The 22,524-nt window shown below is 42.6% G+C and overlaps 2 protein-coding genes across 6 annotated transcripts in view; one reads left to right on the forward strand and one right to left on the reverse strand.

Moving 5' to 3' along the window:
• The first annotated feature begins 1,252 nt into the window (after positions 1–1,252).
• LOC149984428 (peroxisomal carnitine O-octanoyltransferase-like) lies at positions 1,253–19,565 on the forward strand. Of its 2 annotated transcripts, XM_090223319.1 has the most exons (16): positions 1,253–1,879; positions 9,998–10,117; positions 10,216–10,340; positions 12,209–12,390; positions 13,064–13,188; positions 14,498–14,606; positions 14,711–14,804; positions 14,887–15,012; positions 15,092–15,193; positions 15,319–15,402; positions 15,722–15,829; positions 16,071–16,201; positions 16,829–16,952; positions 17,069–17,241; positions 17,482–17,601; positions 18,036–19,565. In XM_090223319.1, exons 1-16 carry the CDS (start codon positions 1,819–1,821, stop codon positions 18,154–18,156), a joined length of 1,905 nt encoding a protein of 634 aa, XP_090079445.1. In that variant the 5' UTR covers positions 1,253–1,818; the 3' UTR covers positions 18,157–19,565. The 2 variants fall into 2 exon arrangements, with proteins under 2 accessions (XP_090079445.1, XP_090079454.1); XM_090223328.1 differs by lacking the exons at positions 9,998–10,117; positions 10,216–10,340 and having other exon boundaries at positions 1,457–1,879.
• LOC110507788 (ATP-dependent translocase ABCB1) overlaps positions 19,540–22,524 on the reverse strand; it is a 32,548-nt gene continuing 29,563 nt past the window's right edge. For all 4 annotated transcript variants that reach the window (XM_090223280.1, XM_036967168.2, XM_036967169.2 and 1 more), the window contains one exon: positions 19,540–21,748. In XM_090223280.1, coding sequence (XP_090079406.1) covers positions 21,542–21,748 — 207 coding nt within the window. In that variant the 3' untranslated portion in view covers positions 19,540–21,541. The remainder of the gene's footprint in view (positions 21,749–22,524) is intronic.

Below are 22,524 nucleotides of genomic sequence, written 5' to 3' on the forward strand. Positions count from 1 at the left end.
ACCAAAATAAAACAATAAAAAAATATTGACAAAACCAAAATCCCTTCCTTCGAATCTGAATATCTCCCTTCTCAGGCTGGATGACCTGAGAGGGAAGTAAGGCTTGTGACAATACTCCATGCAACTCCCCCACAAGAAGTCTCCACCGCAACGACAGTAATATCTATTTTCCTGGACTTCCTCTCCACCTTGGCTGTGCCATTAATCAACATTGGCTATAAAGGCCACAAAGTCCACCTTCTTAACCTTTAACATATCTTGGTCCTGCTGCTAAAAAGCAACCCCTGCTTTTAAATCAAATCAAACATTTGATTTGAAAGGAAACCCCTGCAGCCTTCAGTGAAGGCCTAACCACCACCATGGAATCTTCAGGAGCACCATTCGAACCCTCAAACCTTTTAACAGCCGCTGCATATGAAATGCTCTGGATAGCCCTGACTTCAGACACCTCATTCTCTTTCACCCTTGTTGGGCATTCCATGGTTCCCACCACAATTGCAACATGAGTGACTAACTGTGCTGCTAGCAACAATTGTATTGTTTTTTTGCCAACCTTTACTGACACCTGTCATATTCAATGGGTGTTGTGCGTTTGTAAATTCATCAGTTATTCTCCGCTCTGGCACACTCAAACGAGAGTGCTCTAAAAATCGGTGTAGATAGTCAAAATGTATTTATGAACTCACTTTGTAATCACAAATGATGTAAATGAGACTTACTGAGTCTGGCTTTAAGCTTTAAAATACAACAACTTGCCTAGCTAACAACTAAATGTGTGTTTTAGACTTCATAATTTAAATTATATTTTCAAGGCTTCAAATGTTGTCACGTAAAATATTTATGTTATTTTCAACAACCAATGAGCAACTTTGCTGGAAATCCAGTTGCATATAGAGCTAGCCAGCTTGTAGTCCTCAAAAACAGAAATTAGTTAGCATTTTCTGTCTTTGCTTTGTTGGCCATTTCTAATCGGGAAAGAATGGGGTTTTGGGATATACACAGAAATGTTGGTTTAGGAGATCTAATATGTTGTATTCTATGAGATAATATCAGTCAGTTAACGTGACCTTTATGAACTATGAAGCCTTTATGTGCTTGTTTTGAGATATATATATGTATTATTATTATTTAAAAAATTGTACTAATACACAGTTATGGTACAACCCATTGCGCATTAAATGTGTAACGCAGCCTTAAAAAGATGCTGTTTCTGTAATCTGTATGGTGCCGTGATCATCACTGTTCACAGTTTGTGATGTTTCATATACACTGTAATGGTAGGTAATGCACCAGGATCTAATGCTGACAATGCACCATCTAAAAGTGCAACCGTAAAAGAATGCATGCACATCTGGCCTCGTGTAAAGATCAAACAACTATTTTAAGAGGAGTGTTTTAGCAGTCTCACAATCGATATCCATGAAGAATGAAAAGCCAAGTCACGTGTAATAATATCACCACTTCTCTCTTCCGGGTGTTGGCAGTCCGCTAACTGGGGTTGACTAGACAGTATACAGCTTTTGTCAAATTTGACTTTTCGTAGCAGGTTAGGATAATTTACACAGCATGTTAGGATAATTAACGTAGCACGTTAGGAGAATTAGGTTAATATTTGGAAAAAGGTCAGAGTTAGCTAAAATGCCAAAATAAATACACTTTTGACAAAAGCTGTAGCCCTTCTAGCCTTGACCTCTTACTGGGTGAAAGGTGATGAGAAGCGCTGCATACACCACGAGCGGAGCAACAACACAAACTACCGCAAGCGCCTTCCTCTACAGTCTAGTCTAGAAAATAGCCGCAACATTATTTTTATTTTGAATGGACGAACGAAGACAACTTTCCACATATCGGAATTTGCAGAATATCGCAAAATACTACGGTGAGTTTGCTTGTCGTGTTTGTGGGATTAAGCTGCTTCGATCGGATTGAAAACTGAAACGGACCTACATTCGAGGCGTGAAAACAATGCAAGGGGCCAACTATTTTATAGCTAGCTAGTGCACTTGTTTCTGCAGTAAGTAGAACTGACTTGCTAACTAACTATGTTTGATCATATGGTTATGTAGCCAGAATTCATATGGTAATCAATTGCTGAGCAATTGTGCTATAAACGTGCTTATTAATGCGATTGGTACAAGGCTGCGCCGCCTCGGAAAAGATGGAATTTGATCTCCAATAATAAAAGTTGCATCTGGCCTGCGAGTCTAGCTAGCTGGGCAATTACATGTTTATGTGGAATTACTCTGATACTCCGATTTGGTTGTATGGTTTGTTAAACTTTGAAATCAATGGGTTTTGTTTGACATACATTTTAAAGTGAAAAACCTGAGTCTCAGAGTAATTCCCGTACAATGGAATTGCCCAGCTACAAATTCTACAACTATCTTTGTAGATAATGACTGTACTGTAGTAGGGGAGATTGGGGTACATTGAGCCAAAGGGGTAGGTTGAGCCACCCTTTTTTCTAGGAAACCATAAACAACATTTATAATTTGACGAAATATGGAAAAGTTGTAAGGAAGTTAACGTTAGGTCCAAAAAACGGGAATTTCATCAAGTCATTCATTTTTGGGAGGTTTCATGATGCTTGTATCTAAATCAAAGTAAATCATTTTAAAGGTTGTTCTATAAAAATGCAAACTCGGCTCCATAATTAATCGAATCAGATGAACCCTCTGATATTGCCAACTACTTTAATTATTTTTTAAATTGGCAATATTAGCAAACTTAGGCATGAAATGCCAACAACAAACGCAGACAAGCATTGTAATTTTGAATTCCACAAAGCGAATGTGGAAGAGGAACAAATTATTGTTGTCTATCAACAATGACAAGACACCGGGTTCTGACAACTTGGATTGAAAATTACTGAGGATAATAGCGGATGATATTGCCACTCCTATTTGTCATATCTTCAATCTAAGCCTACTAGAAAGTGTATGCCCTCAAGCCTGGAGGGGAAGCAAAAGTCATTCTGCTTCCCAAGAATACGAAAGCCCCCTTTACTGGCTCAAATAGCCGACCAATCAGCCTGTTACCAACCCTTAGTAAACTTTGAGATTTTTAGGTTTTCGAATTAGAGGTTGATGCCTCTGGAATGTATACATTGATTGATGTAGGTTAGTGTTATGGAGATTGTACTCTTATTAGAGAAACGGTGAGAAAGACAGTTCCTCAGTTTAGGGTTCTTTAATCTTGATTGGAGATTAACAATGTTTGCAATTCTGTGCTATGTCACTCACCTGGTATTATCCAATTAATTGTCAATTTATCCATACAAGATGTGATCTGGAAATAATAAATAATAAATATGAATACAATGGCATTAATACTAAGATAATGTACTGTAACGACCCTGGGTTTATAAGCGCGGAAATCGACCCTGCCGCACGAGCATGCTTTTGCGGCACAGTCGATAGCGCGCCGGACCTTGGGCTAGAAGGTCGAAGGGTTCGAGACCTGCTCCCTGCTGTTTCATTACAGTACATTCATTTAGCAATAACAAACAATATATACAGCTCTCATCTGTTATACTAAACCAATGACTGAAACGAAAATACAAGTGGCTAGCAACATCAGACTAACCAGCTAACAAAATGTAGCTAAGAATGTTAGATAGCTAGCATAAAAACGAGACCAATAATGTCCAGAAAGAAAATAATGTCCAAAACTGAGATTTGTGTTCACAGCCAGCTGCACTTGGTAATGAACTAAACACTCTGCCAGCTTGTGATAGCTGTGATGTCATCACTGTTCTTAAAGGGAAAGGGACAAAGTCTTTGACTAGATACAAGGCAGTTTTGCAGTAAACAAATTGACAACAGACTTTCAGCATGCTTATTGGGAAGCACAGCACTTGCACACATGACTGATGATTGGCTGTGATACATTTATGATCAAAAGTTTGTGGGGACTGTTTTGTTAGACTTTAGTGCGGCTTTTGACGTTATCGATCATAGTCTGCTTCTGGAAAAACGTATGTGTTATGGCTTTACACCCCCTGCTGTAATGTGGATAACCGAACACGGAGGGTGTAGTCCTCTCCAACATAATCCAGGTAGAATCAAGGATTCTCCAGGGTAGCCGTCTAGGCCCCTTACTTTTTTCAATCTTTACCAACGACATGCCAGTGTGTCTATGTATGCGGATGACTGAACACTACGGCAGGTAGCCTAGTGGTTAGAGCGTTGGGACACTAAACGGAAGGTTGTTGGATCGAGTCCCCGAGCTGACATGGTAAAAATCTGTCATTCTGCCCCTGAGCAAAGCAGTTAACTGAGCAAAGCAGTTAACTGAGCAAAGCAGTTAACCCACTGTTCCTCGGGTGCCGAAGACATGGATGTTGATTTAAGGCTGATTTAAGGCTCTGTTGATTTAACCCCTCTGAGATTCAGAGGGGTTGGGTTAAATGTGGAAGACACATTTCAGTTGTGTGCATTCAGTTGTACAACTGACTAGGTATCCCCCTTTCCCTTACCATTATACATGTCAGCTACTACAGTGACAGAAATGACTGCAACACTTAACAAAGAGCTGCAGTTAGTTTCAGAATTAAGGAATAAGTTAGTCCTAAATATTTCAAAAACTCCAAATTGTATTTGGGACAAATCATTCACTAAACCCTAAACCTCAACTAAATATTGTAATGAATAATGAGGAAATGGAGGTGAATGAACTGCTTTGAACCTAGGATTGTAAACAGGCATGGCCGATTAATTAGGACCGATTTCAAGTTTTCATAACAATCCACACTTTTGGATGCCGATTATGGCCGATTGCATTCCACGAGGAGACTGCGTGGCAGACTGACCACCTGTTACGCTAGTGCAGCAAGGAGCCAAGGTAAGTTACTAGCTAGCATTAAACTTATCTTATAAAAAACAATCAATCTTAACATAATCACTAATTAACTACACATGGTTGATGATATTACTAGTTTATCTAGCTTGTTCTGCGTTGCATATAATCAATGCGAGGCCTGTTAATTTATCATTGAATCACAGCCTACTTCGCCAAACGGGTGATGATTTAACAAAACCGCATTCGCGAAAAAAGCACAATCGTTGCACCAATGTACCTAACCATAAACATCAATGCCTTAATTAAAATCAATACACAAGTATATATTTTTTAAACCTGCATATTTAGTTAAAATAAATTAATGTTAGCAGGAAATATTAACTATGGAAATTGTGTCACTTCTCTTGCGTTCAGTGCAAGCAGACTCAGGGTATATGCAGCAGTTTGGGCTGCCTGGCTCAGACCATTTCTTCCTAAGAAAGATCGGAATTCATTTGACAGAATTTGACATAAATATGACATAACATTGAAGGTTGTGCAATGTAACAGCAATATAACAGAAACACGGTTCCATATTTCACTGAAAGAATAAACGTTTTGTTTTCGAAATAATAGTTTCCGGATTTGACCATATTAATGACCTAAGGCTCTTATTTCTGTGCCTTTATTATATTATAATTAAGTCTATGATTTGCTATTTGATAGAGCAGTCTGACTGAGCGGTGGTAGGCAGCAGCAGGCATGTAAGCATTCAAACAGCATATCCTTGTCTCATCACGCACCAGCGACTCCTGTGGCGGGCAGGGCGCAGTGTACGCTAGCCAGGGTCGCCAGGTGCACGGTGTTTCCGCCGACACATTGGATGCTGTACTGCAGCATCCATCCAAAGTGTTGGAGAAGAAAGAAAAAGTGCAAACACAACCCAACCCAACCCAACCCAACCCAACCCAACCCAACCCAACCGCTTCTTAACACAGCACGCATCCAACCCGGAAGCCAGCTGCACCAATGTGTCGGAGGAAACACTGTGCACCCGGCGACCTTAGCGTGCATTGTGCCCGGCCCGCCACAGGTGTCGCTGATGCAAGGATATCCCTACCAGCCAAACCCTCCCTAACCCGGATGGCGGACTTCCCGGTCGCGGGTGGTTGCGACAGAGCCTGGGCACGAACCCAGGGTCTCTGGTGGCACCGCTGGTGCTGCAGTACAGCGCCCTTAGCCACTGTGCCACCCGGGAGGCCCCTTCCCCCTGTTTTTCAATAAATACCATGGTTATATTATCCCAGTCTCCTCGTCTGAGTCTGCTCTTGGGTCCGCGTAATAGTAAGTGCCTTAATGTGTTTGGACTCCAGGAAGAGTAGTTGCTGACTCCGTTGGGGTCTCTATAAGCTTCAGCATGAGGTCTGAAACCTAGCATGAAAGTGCATCCTTGTAGCTGTGTGGGCTAATATAGTAAATGTTTACCTTGGAGTAAATTGAGCCAATGGCAAGTTGAGCAAATGAATTTTTTTATTTTAAATTCAGGCGTAATGCAATGCATTATTGCAAGGGTGACTTGACAAGACAAAATATTTAATGGCCTTTGAATGGGGTATGGTAGTACATGGTAGTAGATGCCAGGTGCACCGGTTTGAGTGTGTCAAGAACTGCAACACTAGGGCTTCCCGAGTGGCGCAGCGGACTGAGGCGTTACTACAGACTCGGAGTCATTCCTGGGCTGTGCTACAACCGGCTGTGGCCCATAGGATGGTGCACAATTGGCCCAGCGTCGTCTGGGTCAGGGGAGGGTTTGGCTTTACTTGTCTCATCGCGCTCTAGCGACTCCTTGTGGTGGGCCGAATGTCTGCGGGCCGACACCGGTTGCCAGTTGAACAGTGTTTCCTCCGACACATTGATTAAGGAGTGATGTTAGGCAGGTGATGTTTTGGAGAACGCATGACTCCACTTTCGCCTCTCCCGAGGCTGTTGGAAAGTTGCAGCTTTGAGACAATATCGAAAAAGAGGGTAAAAGAAAAATATATACAAAAAAGAACTGCAATGCTGCTGGGTTTTTAACGCTCAACAGTTTCCCGTCTGTATCAAGAGGGGTCCACTACCCAAAGCACGTCCAGTCAACTTGACAAAGCATTGGAGTCAACATGGGCCAGCATCTCTGTTGAACGCTTTCGACACCTTGTGGAGTCCATTCCCCAATGAAGTGAGGCTCTTCTGAGGGCAAATGTGGGGTGCAACTCAATATTAAGAAGGTGTTCCTAATGTTTTGTATACTTAGTGTGTAGAGCAGTGGTATTCAACTCTTACCCTACAAGATCTGGAGCCTACTGGTTTTCTGTTCTACCTGATAATGAATTGCACCCACCTGATGTCCCAGGGCTAAATCAGTCCTTGATCAAATCAAATGTTATTGGTTACATACAGATGTTAATGCGAGTGTAGCGAGTGCTTATAATACTTTTTTTTTTTAAATACCGCATAGTTTCCTAAGGACTCGATGCGAGGCAACCATCTGTCGGCGCCATCTTGCAATTAACAAAATGCAGTGAACTGGCTTCGAGGTCCAGAGTTGAGTGTGAGGGGTATAGAGAATAAATGTACCATCTAAACCACTGTGAAATATTGTGATTAAAAGATTTTTAAAAAATATGTGTTTAGAAAATAAAGATGGACATGGTTTTAAAAGGTAGTGGTGTTACTTCATTCAGTACAGAAATTTGAAGGCGCTTTATTTAATTCACCCTGTCCTGCAGCTCAACTTACTTACCATGGTATGTGGTGCCAAGAGACCACTTCTTGTGTGACTAGCTATGTTTTCAAAACTGTTTACATTAATTCTGATTATTTCCAGGGATACACAACATCCTGAAATATATATATATTTTTAGAAAGAATACTATATTTCCCTTGAAAAATGTCTCAACTTACCCCACTCTCCCGTACAGTTAGCATGGTCCAAGATCCAAAATTAAAAATATATATATCTAAAAGTTAGACGAAATTGGAGGATTGTTCAGTCCACACTTGGATTCGTAGAGTCTACCAGGCTAGGGGACAGTAGGTCTATGGCTAACCAGGTGTTTTGGTAATGTAGGTGACAACATAGCTAACCAAGTGTTTTGGTGGTGTAGGTGACAACATGGCTAACCAGGTGTTTTGGTGGTGTAGGTGACAGCATGGCTAACTAGGTGTTTTGGTGGTGTAGGTGACAGCATGGCTAACCAGGTTTTTGGGTGGTGTAGGTGACAACATGGCTAACCAGGTTTTTGGGTGCTATAGGGGACAACATGGCTAACCAGGTGTTTTGGTGGTGTAGGTGACAACATGACTAACCAGGTGTTTTTGTATTGTAGGTGACAACATGGCTAACCAGGTGTTTTGGGATTGTAGGTGACAACATGGCTAACCAGGTGTTTTGGGATTGTAGGTGACAACATGGCTAACCAGATGTTTTGGGATTGTAGGTGACAACATGGCTAACCAGGTGTTTTGGGATTGTAGGTGACAACATGGCTAACCAGGTGTTTTGGGATTGTAGGTGACAACATGGCTAACCAGGTGTTTTGGGATTGTAGGTGACAACATGGCTAACCAGGTGTTTTGGTATTGTAGGTTACAACATGGCTAAACAGGTGTTTTGGTATTGTAGGTTACAACATGGCTAACCAGGTGTTTTGGGATTGTAGGTTACAACATGGCTAACCAGGTGTTTTGGGATTGTAGGTGACAACATGGCTAACTAGGTGTTTTGGGATTGTAGGTGACAACATGGCTAACCGGGTGTTTTGGTGATGTAGGTGACAACATGGCTAACCAGGTGTTTTGGTATAGTAGGTGACAACATGGCTAACCAGGTGTTTTGGTATTGTAGGTTACAACATGGCTAACCAGGTGTTTTGGGATTGTAGGTGACAACATGGCTAACCAGGTGTTTTGGGATTGTAGGTGACAACATGGCTAACCAGGTGTTTTGGGATTGTAGGTGACAACATGGCTAACCAGGTGTTTTGGTATTGTAGGTGACAACATGGCTAACCAGGTGTTTTGGGATTGTAGGTGACAACATGGCTAACCAGGTGTTTTGGGATTGTAGGTGACAACATGGCTAACCAGGTGTTTTGGGATTGTAGGTGACAACATGGCTAATCAGGTGTTTTATTATTGTAGGTGACAACATGGCTAACCAGGTGTTTTGGTATAGTAGGTGACAACATGGCTAATCAGGTGTTTTGGTATAGTAGGTGACAACATGGCTAACCAGGTGTTTTGGGATTGTAGGTGACAACATGGCTAATCAGGTGTTTTGGTATTGTAGGTGACAACATGGCTAACCAGGTGTTTTATTATTGTAGGTGACAACATGGCTAACCAGGTGTTTTGGTGATGTAGGTGACAACATGGCTAACCAGGTGTTTTGGTATAGTAGGTGACAACATGGCTAACCGGGTGTTTTGGTATTGTAGGTGACAACATGGCTAACCAGGTGTTTTGGTATAGTAGGTGACAACATGGCTAACCGGGTGTTTTGGTGATGTAGGTGACAACATGGCTAACCAGGTGTTTTGGTATAGTAGGTGACAACATGGCTAACCAGGTGTTTTGGTATTGTAGGTGACAACATGGCTAACCAGGTGTTTTGGTGATGTAGGTGACAACATGGCTAACCAGGTGTTTTGGTGGTGTAGGTGACAACATGGCTAACCAGGTGTTTTGGTATAGTAGGTGACAACATGGCTAACCAGGTGTTTTGGTATAGTAGGTGACAACATGGCTAACCAGGTGTTTTGGTATAGTAGGTGACAACATGGCTAACCAGGTGTTTTGGTATAGTAGGTGACAACATGGCTAACCGGGTGTTTTGGTATTGTAGGTGACAACATGGCTAACCAGGTGTTTTGGTATAGTAGGTGACAACATGGCTAACCGGGTGTTTTGGTATTGTAGGTGACAACATGGCTAACCAGGTGTTTTGGTATAGTAGGTGACAACATGGCTAACCAGGTGTTTTGGTATAGTAGGTGACAACATGGCTAACCGGGTGTTTTGGTATTGTAGGTGACAACATGGCTAACCAGGTGTTTTGGTATAGTAGGTGACAACATGGCTAACCGGGTGTTTTGGTATTGTAGGTGACAACATGGCTAACCAGGTGTTTTGGTATAGTAGGTGACAACATGGCTAACCGGGTGTTTTGGTGATGTAGGTGACATGACCAACCAGGTGTCAGAGTTCCCCACTGAGCGGACGTTCCAGTACCAGCATAGCCTGCCTCCTCTCCCTGTACCGTCTCTAGAGGGGAGCCTCGCCAAGTACCTGGATGCAGGTGAGATGCCAGCTGCATGTGAGACAGAGAAGCGCTGTTAGCATGGACCCTAGACAAAAATGTGTCTAGTTACTGAAATGTCTGTGTGTAATTTCCAGTGCGGCCGTTTGCTACAGAGGAGGAGTACCAGGTGACTGCAGCCATAGTGAAGAGGTTTGGAGAGGGCACCGGCAAAGACCTGCACCAAAAACTACTGCAGAGAGCCAGGACACACAGGAACTGGGTACACACGCTCAACTAGAGGTCGACCGATTATGATTTTTCAACACAGATACTGATTATTGGAGGACCATAAAAAGCCGATACCGATTAATCGGCCAATTTTTTTATATATATATATATATATATTTGTAATAATGACAATTACAACAATACTGAATGAACACTTTTACTTTAACTTAATATAATACATCAATAAAATCTATTTACTCTCAAATAAATAATGAAACATGTTTCATTTGGTTTAATTAAATAATGTAAAAACAAAGTGTTGGAGAAGAAAGAAAAAGTGCAATATGTGCCATGTAAAAAAGCTAACGTTTCAGTTCCTTGCTCAGAACATGAGAACATATGAAAGCTGGTGGTTCCTTTTAACATGAGTCTTCAATATTCCCAGTTAATTAAGAAGTTTTAGGTTGTAGTTATTGTAGGACTATTTCTCTCTATACCATTTGTATTTCATATATCTTTGACTATTGGATGTTCTATTAGGTACTTTAGTATTGCCAGCCTAATCTCGAGAGTTGATAGACTTGAAGTCATAAACAACGCAATGCTTGAAGCACAGTGAAGAGCTGCTGGCAAACACAGGAAAGTGCTGTTTGAATGAATGCTTACGAGGCTGCTGCTGCCTACCACCGCTCAGTCAGACTACGCTATCAAATCAAATCAAATTTATTTATATAGCCCTTCGTACATCAGCTGATATCTCAAAGTGCTGTACAGAAACCCAGCCTAAAACCCCAAACAGCAAGCAATGCAGGTGTAGAAGCACGGTGGCTAGGAAAAACTCCCTAGAAAGGCCAAAACCTAGGAAGAAACCTAGAGAGGAACCAGGCTATGTGGGGTGGCCAGTCCTCTTCTGGCTGTGCCGGGGGGAGATTATAACAGAACATGGCCAAGATGTTCAAATGTTCATAAATAACCAGCATGGTCAAATAATAATAATCACAGGCAGAACAGTTGAAACTGGAGCAGCAGCACGGCCAGGTGGACTGGGGACAGCAAGGAGTCATCATGTCAGGTAGTCCTGAGGCATGGTCCTAGGGCTCAGGTCCTCCGAGAGAGAGAAATCATAGACTTAATTATAATATAATAACACACAGAAAATAACTATCATTTAGAAAACAAAACGTTTATTCTTTCAGTGAAATACGGAACTGCTGCATATACCCTGACTCTGTTGCACAGAATGCAAGAGAAGTGACACAATTTCCCTAGTTAAAATAAATTAATGTTAGCAGGCAATATTAACTAAATATGCAGGTTTAAAAATAAATACTTGTGTATTGATTTTAAGAAAAGCGTTGCTGTTTATGGTTAGGTACACATTGGTGCAACGACAGTGCTTTATTCGCGAATGTGCTTGTTAAATCACCTGTTTGGCGAAATAGGCTGTGATTCAATGATAAATTAACAGGCACCGCATTGATTATATGCAACGCATGACAAGCTAGATAAACTAGTAATATCATCAACCATGTGTAGTTAACTAGTGATTATGTTAAAATAGATTTTTTTTATAAGATAAGTTTAATGCTAGCTAGCACCTTACCTTCTTGCTGCACTCGCATAACAGGTAGTCAGCTTGCCACGCAGTCTCCTCGTGGAGTGCAATGTAATCGAAGTCCAAAAATGCAGATTACCGATTGTTATGAAAACTTGAAATCGGCCATAATTAATCGGCCATTCCGATTAATCAGTCGACCTCTACACTCAACACACTGCACAGCTAGAACCTGTGGGAACTTGTCACACACCATGCTCGACCCTGAGCAACTGTGAAAGGGAATCTTTGAGTGTTTTAAATACTGCAGTCATTATGGTGTCTCCCTGCATTGTTTCATCTTTATTCTGTGTGTTTTCCTGCAGTTGGAGGAGTGGTGGTTGAATGCAGCCTATCTGGAATTGCGTTACCCCTCCCAGTTGAATGTGAACTTCGGAGGTCCTGCACCCTACCTAGAGCACTGCTGGCCCCCTACAGAGGGAGTACAGCTACAGAGGACCAGCATAAGCATGTGGCACACTCTACAGTACTGGGACCTGCTTCGCACGTAAGATACTCACATTGAGTGTACAAAACATGGTTTTTCCATGACATAGACTGACCAGGTGAATCCAGGTGAAAGCTATAATCACTTATTGATGTCACCTGTTAAATCCACTTCAATCAGTTTATATGAAGGGGAGGAGACAGGTTAAAGAAGGATTTTAAACCTTGAGATAATTGAGACATGGATTGTGTATGTATGTGTGTCATTCAGAAGTTGAAAGACAGGTTATATAAAATATTTAAGTGCCTTTTGAACTGGGAGTCAACATTGGCCAGCATCCCTGTGGAACGCTTTCGACACCTTGTAGAGTCCATGCTTCAACGAATTGAGGCTGTTCTGAGGTTCAAAAGAGTGTGCAACTCAATATTAGGAAGGTGTTCCTAATGTTTTGTACACTCCGTGTATATATATTAAGGTTACACACGCATCACAACTACTGCTACCAGACTCTAAAAACACGTGTTTTTATTTAACTATAAATTCTTCCTGTATTATAGTTGTTTAAAATATTTATTCTATTCTACTGAGCCAGTTACTTTATGTTCATATTATTATATTTGATTTTTTATTGTTGTTCCGTTGTCGAGAAGGAACCTGCAACTAAGCATTTAGTTGGACAGTGTCCCTAAACACACACGTTCAGTACACACTCTGACTGTGTGGTCCCCGACAGGGAGAGGCTGGACCCACACAAAGCTGGTAATGTGGTGTTGGATATGGACCAGTTCAGAATGCTGTTCTGTACATGTAAAGTTCCTGGAGTCACCAAGGATACCATCATCAACTACTTTAAGACAGGTAGGTGTCCCCCCCCCATGACACCGCCATGCAATATGATGTTTGTGGTTTGTTTTTGTGTGTAGTACTCTGTTATTTATTTAGGTGTGTTTGTGTGTGTGTGTGTGTGTGTGTGTGTGTGTGTGTTTTCCATGTGTGTGTGGATGTGTGTATTGATTACTTTAAGACATGAAGGTCAGTCAATCTGGAACATTTCAGGAACGTTGAACGTTTCTTCAAGTGCCGTCACAAAAACCATCAAGCGCTATGATGAAACTGTCTCATGAGGACCACCACAGGAAATGAAGACCCAGAGTTACCTCTGTTGCAGAGGACAAGTTCATTAGAGTTACCAGCCTCAGAAAATGCAGCCCAAATAAGTGCTTCACAGAGTTCAAGTAACAGACACATCTCGACATCAACTGTTCAGAGGAGACTGAATGAATCAGGCCTTCATGGTTGAATTGCTGCAAAGAAAGCACTGCTAAATTACACCAATAATAAGAAGAGACTTGCTTGGGCCAACGAAACACGAGCAATGGACATAAAACCGGTGGAAATCTGTCCTTTGATCTGATGAGTCTAGATTTTAGATTTTTGGTTCCAACATTTGTGTCTTTGTGAGATGCAGAGTAGGTGAACAGATGATCTCTGCATGTGGGGTTCCCACCGTGAAGCATGGAGGAGGAGGTGTGATTGTGTGGGCGTGCTTTGCTGGTGACACTCAGAGATTTATTTAGAATTCAAGGCACACTTAACCAGCATGGCTACCACAGCATTCTGCATCGATACGCCATCCCATCTGGTTTGACTATAATTAGTTTTTCAAAAGAACAATGACCCAACACATCAGGACAATGACCCAAAATAAGTGCTATTTGAGTAAGGAGAGTGATGGAGTGCTGCATCAGATGACCTGGCGTCCACAATCACCCGACCTAACCCAATTGAGATGGTTTGGGATCAGTTGGACCGCAGAGTGAAGGAAAGCAGCCAACAAGTGCTCAGCATATGTGGGAACTTCTTAAAAACTGTTGGATAAGCATTCCAGGTGAACTGATTGAGAGAATGCCAAGAGTGTGCAAAGCTGCCATCAAGGCAAGGAGTGGCTACTTTGAAGAATCTCAAATATAAAATATAGGTTGATTTGTTTAACACCTTTTTGGTTACTGCATGATTCCACATGTGTTATTTCATAGTTTTAATGTCTTAACTATTATTCTACAATGTAGAAAATTGTAAAAATAAAGTAAAACCCTGGAATGAGTAGGTGTGTCCAAACTTTTGACTGGTGCTGTATGTATTGATGTTTTTTCTGTGTGTGTTGTAGAGAGCGAGGGTCCATGCCCCTCCCACGTGGTGGTGATGTGTAAGGGGCGTTTCTTCTCGTTTGATGCAGTGTGCGATGGACACATTCTTACCCCTCCAGAGCTGCTCAGGTATTCTGGCCGGTGGATATTTAGGTATATTTGTGTGCATCTGCATATATTTGCATGTATTTATGTGCCTTTGTGTGTGTGTGTGTGTGTGTGTGTATGTGTAGGCAGCTGACCCATGTGAAGCAGTGTTGTGAAGGGGAGCCAGCGGGAGATGGTGTCGCCGCTCTCACCTCAGAGGAGAGGACACGCTGGGCTAAGGTGTGTGTGAAGTTGGCTGTATAGAATGGACATCACCATGCCCTAAACCTCGCTCTCTCTCTCGCTCTCTCTGTGTCTTTAGGCCAGGGAGTATCTGATAGGTATAGATCCAGCCAATAAGACCATCTTAGAGACCATCCAGAGCAGTCTGTTTGTGGTCTCACTGGACGATGCTAAACCCTACGCTACTGCAGAGAACTACACACCAGTACGTACACACACACACACCACAGGCATCCATACCATCCTTAGTATGGTATAATCTGACCTTTGGCCTTTGCCCCCAGGTGACCCGGGAAGCGCTGACAGGAGACCCCACCATTCGCTGGGGAGACAAGTCCTACAACTCCCTCTCCTTCGCCGACGGAAGCTTCGGATCCAATTGTGACGTGTGTTACTGTTTTGTAGAGAGAGATATGATTTGAAATAACAATACTCCTCTGTTAGCAGTAGTGTAATGATGTTTTGTTGTGAGTCTGCTCCTATATATGGTAATTGCTGGTGTGTGTTGCAGCATGCCCCCTACGATGCCATGGTGCTGGTAACTCAGGGTTACTATGTGGATCAGCAGCTCAAAGCTACAGACGGCAGGTGGAAGGTAAATACTATTTCTATTGAACTTATTTTCAGTGACTGTATATGTTGTTTGTCCTTAATTCCAAGTGCCTTACTGGCCTGCTCAATCGGACGCATAAGTATTGCTGAGTGTGGGACACTCTGGGCGCCTGGGCATCAGCATGCCGGCTCAGCATAAAACTACACTCTGGTTCTAGTTAGAAGATTTTACGCCGTAGCTCACACCTGAGAACAACAGGATAAGGTGGCTCTCTATTATGCTGCCATGTATCAGGTAATAAACAGGTTAATTTCACTGTGAGTAAGCAACAGTATAATTTGTATTGTGTGTGTCTATGTAGGGCTCTGAGACGGTGCGGCCTATGCCTCTTCCTGAAGAGTTGGTCTTCACTGTGGATGACAGAGTCAGGAGGGACGTTGCACATGCCAAGCAACAGTACTTCGAGACTGTGAGCACACACACACACACACACACACACACACACATACACACACACACACACACACACACACACACACACACACTCATGACTCTGTGCATCTCCATGGTCGTCAGATTGGACCATCGCAGGTGTTGTGTTCATCACAAACACACCCTCACAGGCCCTTACGCTCCCCACCACACACACACACACACACTCTAATCTGTGTGATATCTGGTTTGACAGACACCTGTGTGTGTGTCTCCAGACTCAGGACTTGCAGGTGGTGTGTTATGCGTTCACCTCGTTTGGGAAAGCAGCCATCAAACAGAGGAAGCTCCACCCAGACACCTTCATACAACTGGCCCTTCAACTGGCTTATTACAGACAGCATGGGAGGTAATACCATCCATCCAGCCAGGGCCGGTTCTAGCCTTTTGGGGGCCCTAAGCGAGATTTCGTTGGGGCCTAAGCTAGGCCATGGGGTGGAGAGACATTATTTTCAGTTTTAAAACTAATTTCTTGTAATTCTACACATTTTGCCGTGACTTATGCCATGTTAGTGATGATAGAGTGAGTGACTAACAAAATCAATAGGGGCCCCCTGGAGGTCAGGGCCCTTAGACACCCTGGTCGGGGTTCAGCCATGATTACAAGTTTAGATAGCTGGCTAGACTAACTTACCAATTTTAAGAAATGTTAGAAGACATGGTGAATTGATTGACTGCCAGAGCATAACAAGAGAGAAATTACTGGTGTAGAACCACATTTCAACCTTGCAACTGGTGTATTCTACTATTCTAACTCTCAAAAAATTATAATTTGGGGTGAGGTTGAGGGCGGCCTGGCAACGGCTTATATTCTCTTATGCTTGGAGCCGACCCTGCATCCACTATCCATCCAATTAATCCATCCATCCACCCAACATTCATCCATCCACCCACCCATCTATCAATCAACTTCATCCATCCTTCCTCCCCAATATTCTCTCCATAACTGATGATTGATGATAATCCCTGCTCCCAGGTTAGGTAGTTGCTATGAGACAGCGATGACCAGAAGGTTCTACCACGGCAGGACTGAGACCATGAGGCCCTGTACCCTGGAGGCACAGAACTGGTGCCATACCATGCTCCTCCCTGCAGCCAGCGTAAGTGTGAGAGTGTGTGTGTCCAGTAAACGATTAGTTCTTCATATATTGTCATGCCATACATGTAAATCTGGCGACCAGGATACTTACACTCTGACTTTCTGTATGTCTCCCAGGCTGAGGCTAAGAGGAAAGCCCTGCTGCTGGCCTTCAACAAGCACAACAAACTGATGGCTGAGGCACAGAACGGAAAAGGTTTTGACAGACATCTCCTGGGCCTTTACCTGATCGCCAAGGAGGAGGGACTTCCTATGCCAGACCTTTTCACTGATCCACTGTATTCCAAGAGGTGTGTGTGTGTGTGTGTGTGTGTGTGTGTGTGTGTGTGTGTGTGTGTGTGTGTGTGTGTGTGTGTGTGTGTGTGTGTGTGTGTGTGTGTGTGTGTGTGTGTGTGTGTGTGTGTGTGTGTGTGTGTGTGTGTGTGTGTGTGTGTGTGTGTGTGTGTGTGTGTGTGTGTGTGTGTGTGTGTGTGTGTGTGTGTGTGTTTATGTTTATGGTGTTTTGTAATTTGTGTGTGTTCTCTCTCCAGTGGCGGGGGCGGTAACTTTACCCTGTCCACCAGTCTGGTTGGCTACACCACAGTCCTGGGAGCGGTTGCTCCCATGGTGCACCATGGCTACGGGTTCTTCTACCGCATCGGAGACGACAGGTGGGCTAACACACCCACACACTGACCCCACGCAACATCATCCACAGTTTGACCAGTAAACACACACATACACACACACACACACACACACACTGACCCCAAGCAACATCATCCACAGTTTGACCAGTAAACACACACACACACACTGACCCAACACAACATCATCCACCGTTTGACCAGTAAACACACACACACACACACACACACACACACACACACACACACACACACACACACACACACACACACACACACACACACACACACACACACGGTCAGATAACAGTTACTATTCCAGCTGTTTTCCGTGTCATCTAGTTAGTGCGGTCAAGGTAAGGTCAAAGGTGAAGTTTAATAGTAGTAGTTAGAAAGTGCAGCTGTGTTGTTCCGTCCTCTCTATGATGGACAGATTTTGACTGTACTTCCTGTTTCAGGATCGTGGCTTCCTGTACGGCGTGGAAGTCCAGTCCAGAGACAGATGCAGAGGCACTGTTCCAGAACCTGGTTTCCTCCCTACATGAGATGCTACATCTCGCTACCACAGCGCAGCTCTAATACACACACACACACACACACACACACACACACACACACACACACACACACACACACACACACACACACACACACACACACACACACACACACACACACACACACACAGAGTTTGTAGATGGTAGTCAATAATAGTTTAGTTCTGCACAGATCAATGCAAAGGCACATTTGTTTTCTACATTTAATAAAGAAAAATATATTATTTGTTTAAATGCAGCTCAACAAATTAGTTTATTTTGCACTTAGTGAATCATTCTCTGTGATTTTATGTAGCAGCTAGATCGGGGATTCCCTGTTTTCAAAATGTATAGATTGAATTTCCTACCACGATTCTGTTTAGATTTCGTCTGTTTTTATGTTATGAGAAACATTTAGTGTTAACCCATGCCATGCACTGTACACCGCTAAGCTAACATACACATCCTAACTCGCTGTCACCATAACACTTTCACTCTGCAGTGACCAGCGTAGCATCGCGTCTCCTGTCCCTGGTCATTAGTGATTCATGAATAGTATTATTTTTCTACATTGGTTGGCTTTTCCAGAAGAGTGACTGAGGCATAGATGTTCTTGGTTGGTTGAAATGACTATTTTAGAACGTAACTGTCGTTGTAGCTGTGAAATTGAGAAACAGAGAGAAACGGGTCATGTTGTCTTTGACTACCGTCTCACCTCAGGCCTCATGGGTATTATATAAGGGCCCTACTCAATCAAAACTGTTTTCCAGTTTCCAGGGCAAGAAAAATGATTGTTTTTATGTTTTGCACATCAGTAGAGGATTATGCATTTGGCTGGATATGATCAATGAAACAGTGTTTGGGTGAGACGGAAAAAAAGTCAATTATAATGTGCCTTTTTGCTGTGTCCTTATTTTAGTCTGTCCCCAGAGATCTGGTTAGTGGTTTTGATTGAATAGCTCCCTAATTGACCGAACTTTTTAGACTTCAATAGCTCTACCACTCCTATGCCAGATCCATAGGCTGCCGCCCTATGCAATATGCCATTTTATGTAGTAGATGTCTGTAATAATGAACATTCCTGTCACAATTTACCCATGATACATCACGGTTTTGATGATCTCGAACACAGCATTGTGTTAATACCTCTCAGACAGTCTTGAGATTTTCAGCATGTTTTTTTGTTGTAAATGATAGAAAAGTGATAAAAGACGAGCGCTGCATTTGATTCAGTCAACAGAATGAAAAGAAGCTGTTTTAATGCCTAAAGTAGTGAAAATGATGTAACCCACTTTACAGTAGGAAAATTATAGTATTGACTTGGCTGACAATGTAAACTTGGAAAATGTTTAATTGAATATGAAAGTTGTTTAGTGTGATTGAACTGACAAATCAAAGTGATTGAATCATGTCATGAGCCCAAATATTCAAATAAAACATCTTTATTAATGATACCTGTTTACATAAGGAAAAAAGTCATGCATACATACAGTACATACCCAAGCAGAGGTCAGTTAATTCAGTGCAACGTAGAAACAGGAACGTGGTTTGTACCAATATACTGTTAGTGCTTGAGCCCCAACCCTCAGCTGTGTGTGTGTGTGTGTATATCACTCAACATATTACCTTCAGTTAAGGTAAACAAAACATTCAGGAACTCTTTGGTCCTTTCAAATACCTCAGGCACTTCCAGTAGCATGAGCATAGCACAGAGACAGTTTGGAAGGCCACATCTCATGATCATTTAAAAAAGAATTCCTCTCAACATTAAAGGTCCAATGCAGCTGTTTTTTATCGCAATATAAAATCATTTCTGGGTAACAATTAAGTACCTTACTGTGATTGTTTTCAATTAAAATTGTAATTTTAAAAATAAAAATAACTTGTTAGCGAAGAGCAATTTCTCAAGCGAGAATTTTGCTAGGACTGTCGGAGTGGGGAAAACTAAAAACTAGCTGTTATTGTCAGAGAGTTTTTGAACTCTTTCTTATTGGTCAATAAACCAATGTATGCCTGGTGATGTCACCAGGCAGGCCAAAACGCCATCCCACCAAAGCAGGCAGAAATTTCCAGGCAGGCTTTTCAAACAGCTCTTACACTAAAAGGGCATTATCATCATTTTCACAATTTTAGAATCACCTTTATTATCTCATAGTGTGAAAATACATAAGTTGGTATACAGATGACATACAGTGGATGTACAATTTTACAGTATCAGTATGAATATATCTAAATGCAGAGCGATGAACAGAGTGCAAATGCAGTGTAGTGCAGTTATTTTGTGTACTATGTTATTCCAACCTGATAGTGTGGAAATATATAAAGCACAGGGAAATCTAGTTTTTGACTGCACTGGGCCTTTAAAGGAAAACTCCACCCAAAAACTACATTTTGGTATTTGTTTCATTAGTCCATTATTGACATGATCCCAAATGTTTTGCTTGTCAGCACTCAAGTTTTCAAGATATGTAACTTTCAAAATACAGAAATCATCCCTGTATGATGCATTTTGCTTCGTATGATATGATGCAAAATGCATCATTTTATTTATCTAGGCAAGTCAGTTAAGAACAAATCCTTTACAGTCATGGCCTAGGAACAGTGGGTTAACTGCCTTGTTCAGGGGCAGCACGACAGATTTGTACCTCAGGGATTCGATCTAGCAACTTTTCGGTTACTAGTCCAATGCTCTAATCACTAGGCTACCTGGTGCCCCATATGGGGAGGATTTCTGTATATTGAAAGTTACATAACCTGGACTAATGAAATAAATACCAAAATATAGTTTTTGGGTGGAGTTTTACTTTAAGCCCAAAACAATTGAACAAATCATTGTAATAATCTGAATGTTGAGGATACACACTGCTTCAGCGTCTCATTGGCTTAGTTCTGTGCAGTTTACAGTAATGCGCAGACGTGTGTGTATATGTGTGTGTTCCATGTATTCATTTGGCACACAGGCACTCTATGGTACAGATGTGATACTTTTTGAATAAATAACTGAAATACAGCACCACCACCTCTTCCTTTTAAATACAAAATATCCCCCTGTACCCTCAACCCCTCCCTACACACTCAGCCCCTCCCAGCAACCCCCTGCACCCTCAACCCCTCCCTGCACACTCAGCCCCTCCCAGCAACCCCCTGCACCCTCAACCCCTCCCTGCACACTCAGCCCCTCCCAGCAACCCCCTGCATCCTCAACCCCTCCCTGCACACTCAGCCCCTCCCAGCAACCCCCTGCACCCTCAACCCCTCCCTGCAAACTCAGCCCCTCCCAGCAACACCCTGCACCCTCAACCCCTTCCTGCACACTCATCCCCTCCCAGCAACCCCCTGCACCCTCAACCCCTCCCTGCACACTCAGCCCCTCCCAGCAACCCCCTGCACCCTCAGCCTCTCTCTCCCCCCCATCCTCCTCTCCTCCCTCAGTTTCTGCCATGGCCCAGCTGTGTGGTGACCAGTGAGTAGTATACTCCTCTCTGGGACAGTAGTTGTTGATGAGTGCCCTGCTCCACCACCACTCCCTTCTGGAAGACAGCGATCAGGTCAGCGTTCTGAATGGTGGAAAGGCGGTGGGCCACCACGATACACGTCCTGCCCTGTCGAGCCACATCCAGGGCCTCCTGCACCATCTGGGGAGGGAGGGAGAACAGAGACAAATACATACAGTAGTTAAAACGTCTGTATCATGAATCCACATAGAGGTATACAGTTGAAGTCGGAAGTTTACATACACTTAGGTTGGAGTCATTAAAACTCGTTTTTCAACCACTCCACAAATATCTTGTTAACAAACTATAGTTTTAGCAAGTCGGTTAGGACATCTACTTTGTGCATGACAAGTAATTTTTCCAACAATTGCTTACAGGCAGATTATTTCACTTATAATTCACTGTATCACAATTCCAGTGGGTCAGAAGTTTACATACACTAAGTTGACTGTGCCTTTAAACAGCTTGGAAAATTCCTGAAAATTACGTCATGGCTTTAGAAGCTTCTGACTAATTGACATCATGGCTAATTGACATCATTTCAGTCAATTGGAGTTGTACCTGTGGATGTATTTCAAGGCCTACCTTCAAACTCAGTGCCTCTTTGCTTGACATCATGGGAAAATGAAAAGAAATCAGCCAAGACCTCAGAAAAAAAATTGTAGACTTCCACAAGTCTGGTTCATCCTTGGGAGCAATTTCAAAACTCCTGAAGGTACCATGTTCATCTAAACAAACAATAGTACAGAAGTATAAACACCATGGGACCAGGCAGCCGTCATACCGCTCAGGAAGGAGACGCGTTCTGTCTCTTAGAGATGAACGTACTTTGGTGCGAAAAGTGCAGAACAACAGAACAACAGCAAAGGATCTTGTGAAGATGGAGGAAACCGGTACAAAAGTATATATATCCACAG

This window comes from Oncorhynchus mykiss, chromosome 3 (genome assembly GCF_057628025.1).
Source record: "Oncorhynchus mykiss isolate SJ-2025 chromosome 3, ASM5762802v1, whole genome shotgun sequence".
Taxonomy (NCBI): domain Eukaryota; kingdom Metazoa; phylum Chordata; class Actinopteri; order Salmoniformes; family Salmonidae; genus Oncorhynchus; species Oncorhynchus mykiss.

What these genes read in the sequence shown, in the direction of transcription:
- LOC149984428 (XM_090223319.1), top strand. Translation starts at nt 1,819, where the DNA reads ATGGACGAACGAAGACAACTTTCCACATATCGGAATTTGCAGAATATC. An exon ending in GAATATCGCAAAATACTACG is followed by an intron (nt 1,880 to 9,997) that starts GTGAGTTTGCTT and finishes TTGGTGATGTAG; the next exon opens with GTGACATGACCAACCAGGTG. An exon ending in CATCAACTACTTTAAGACAG is followed by an intron (nt 13,189 to 14,497) that starts GTAGGTGTCCCC and finishes TGTGTGTTGTAG; the next exon opens with AGAGCGAGGGTCCATGCCCC.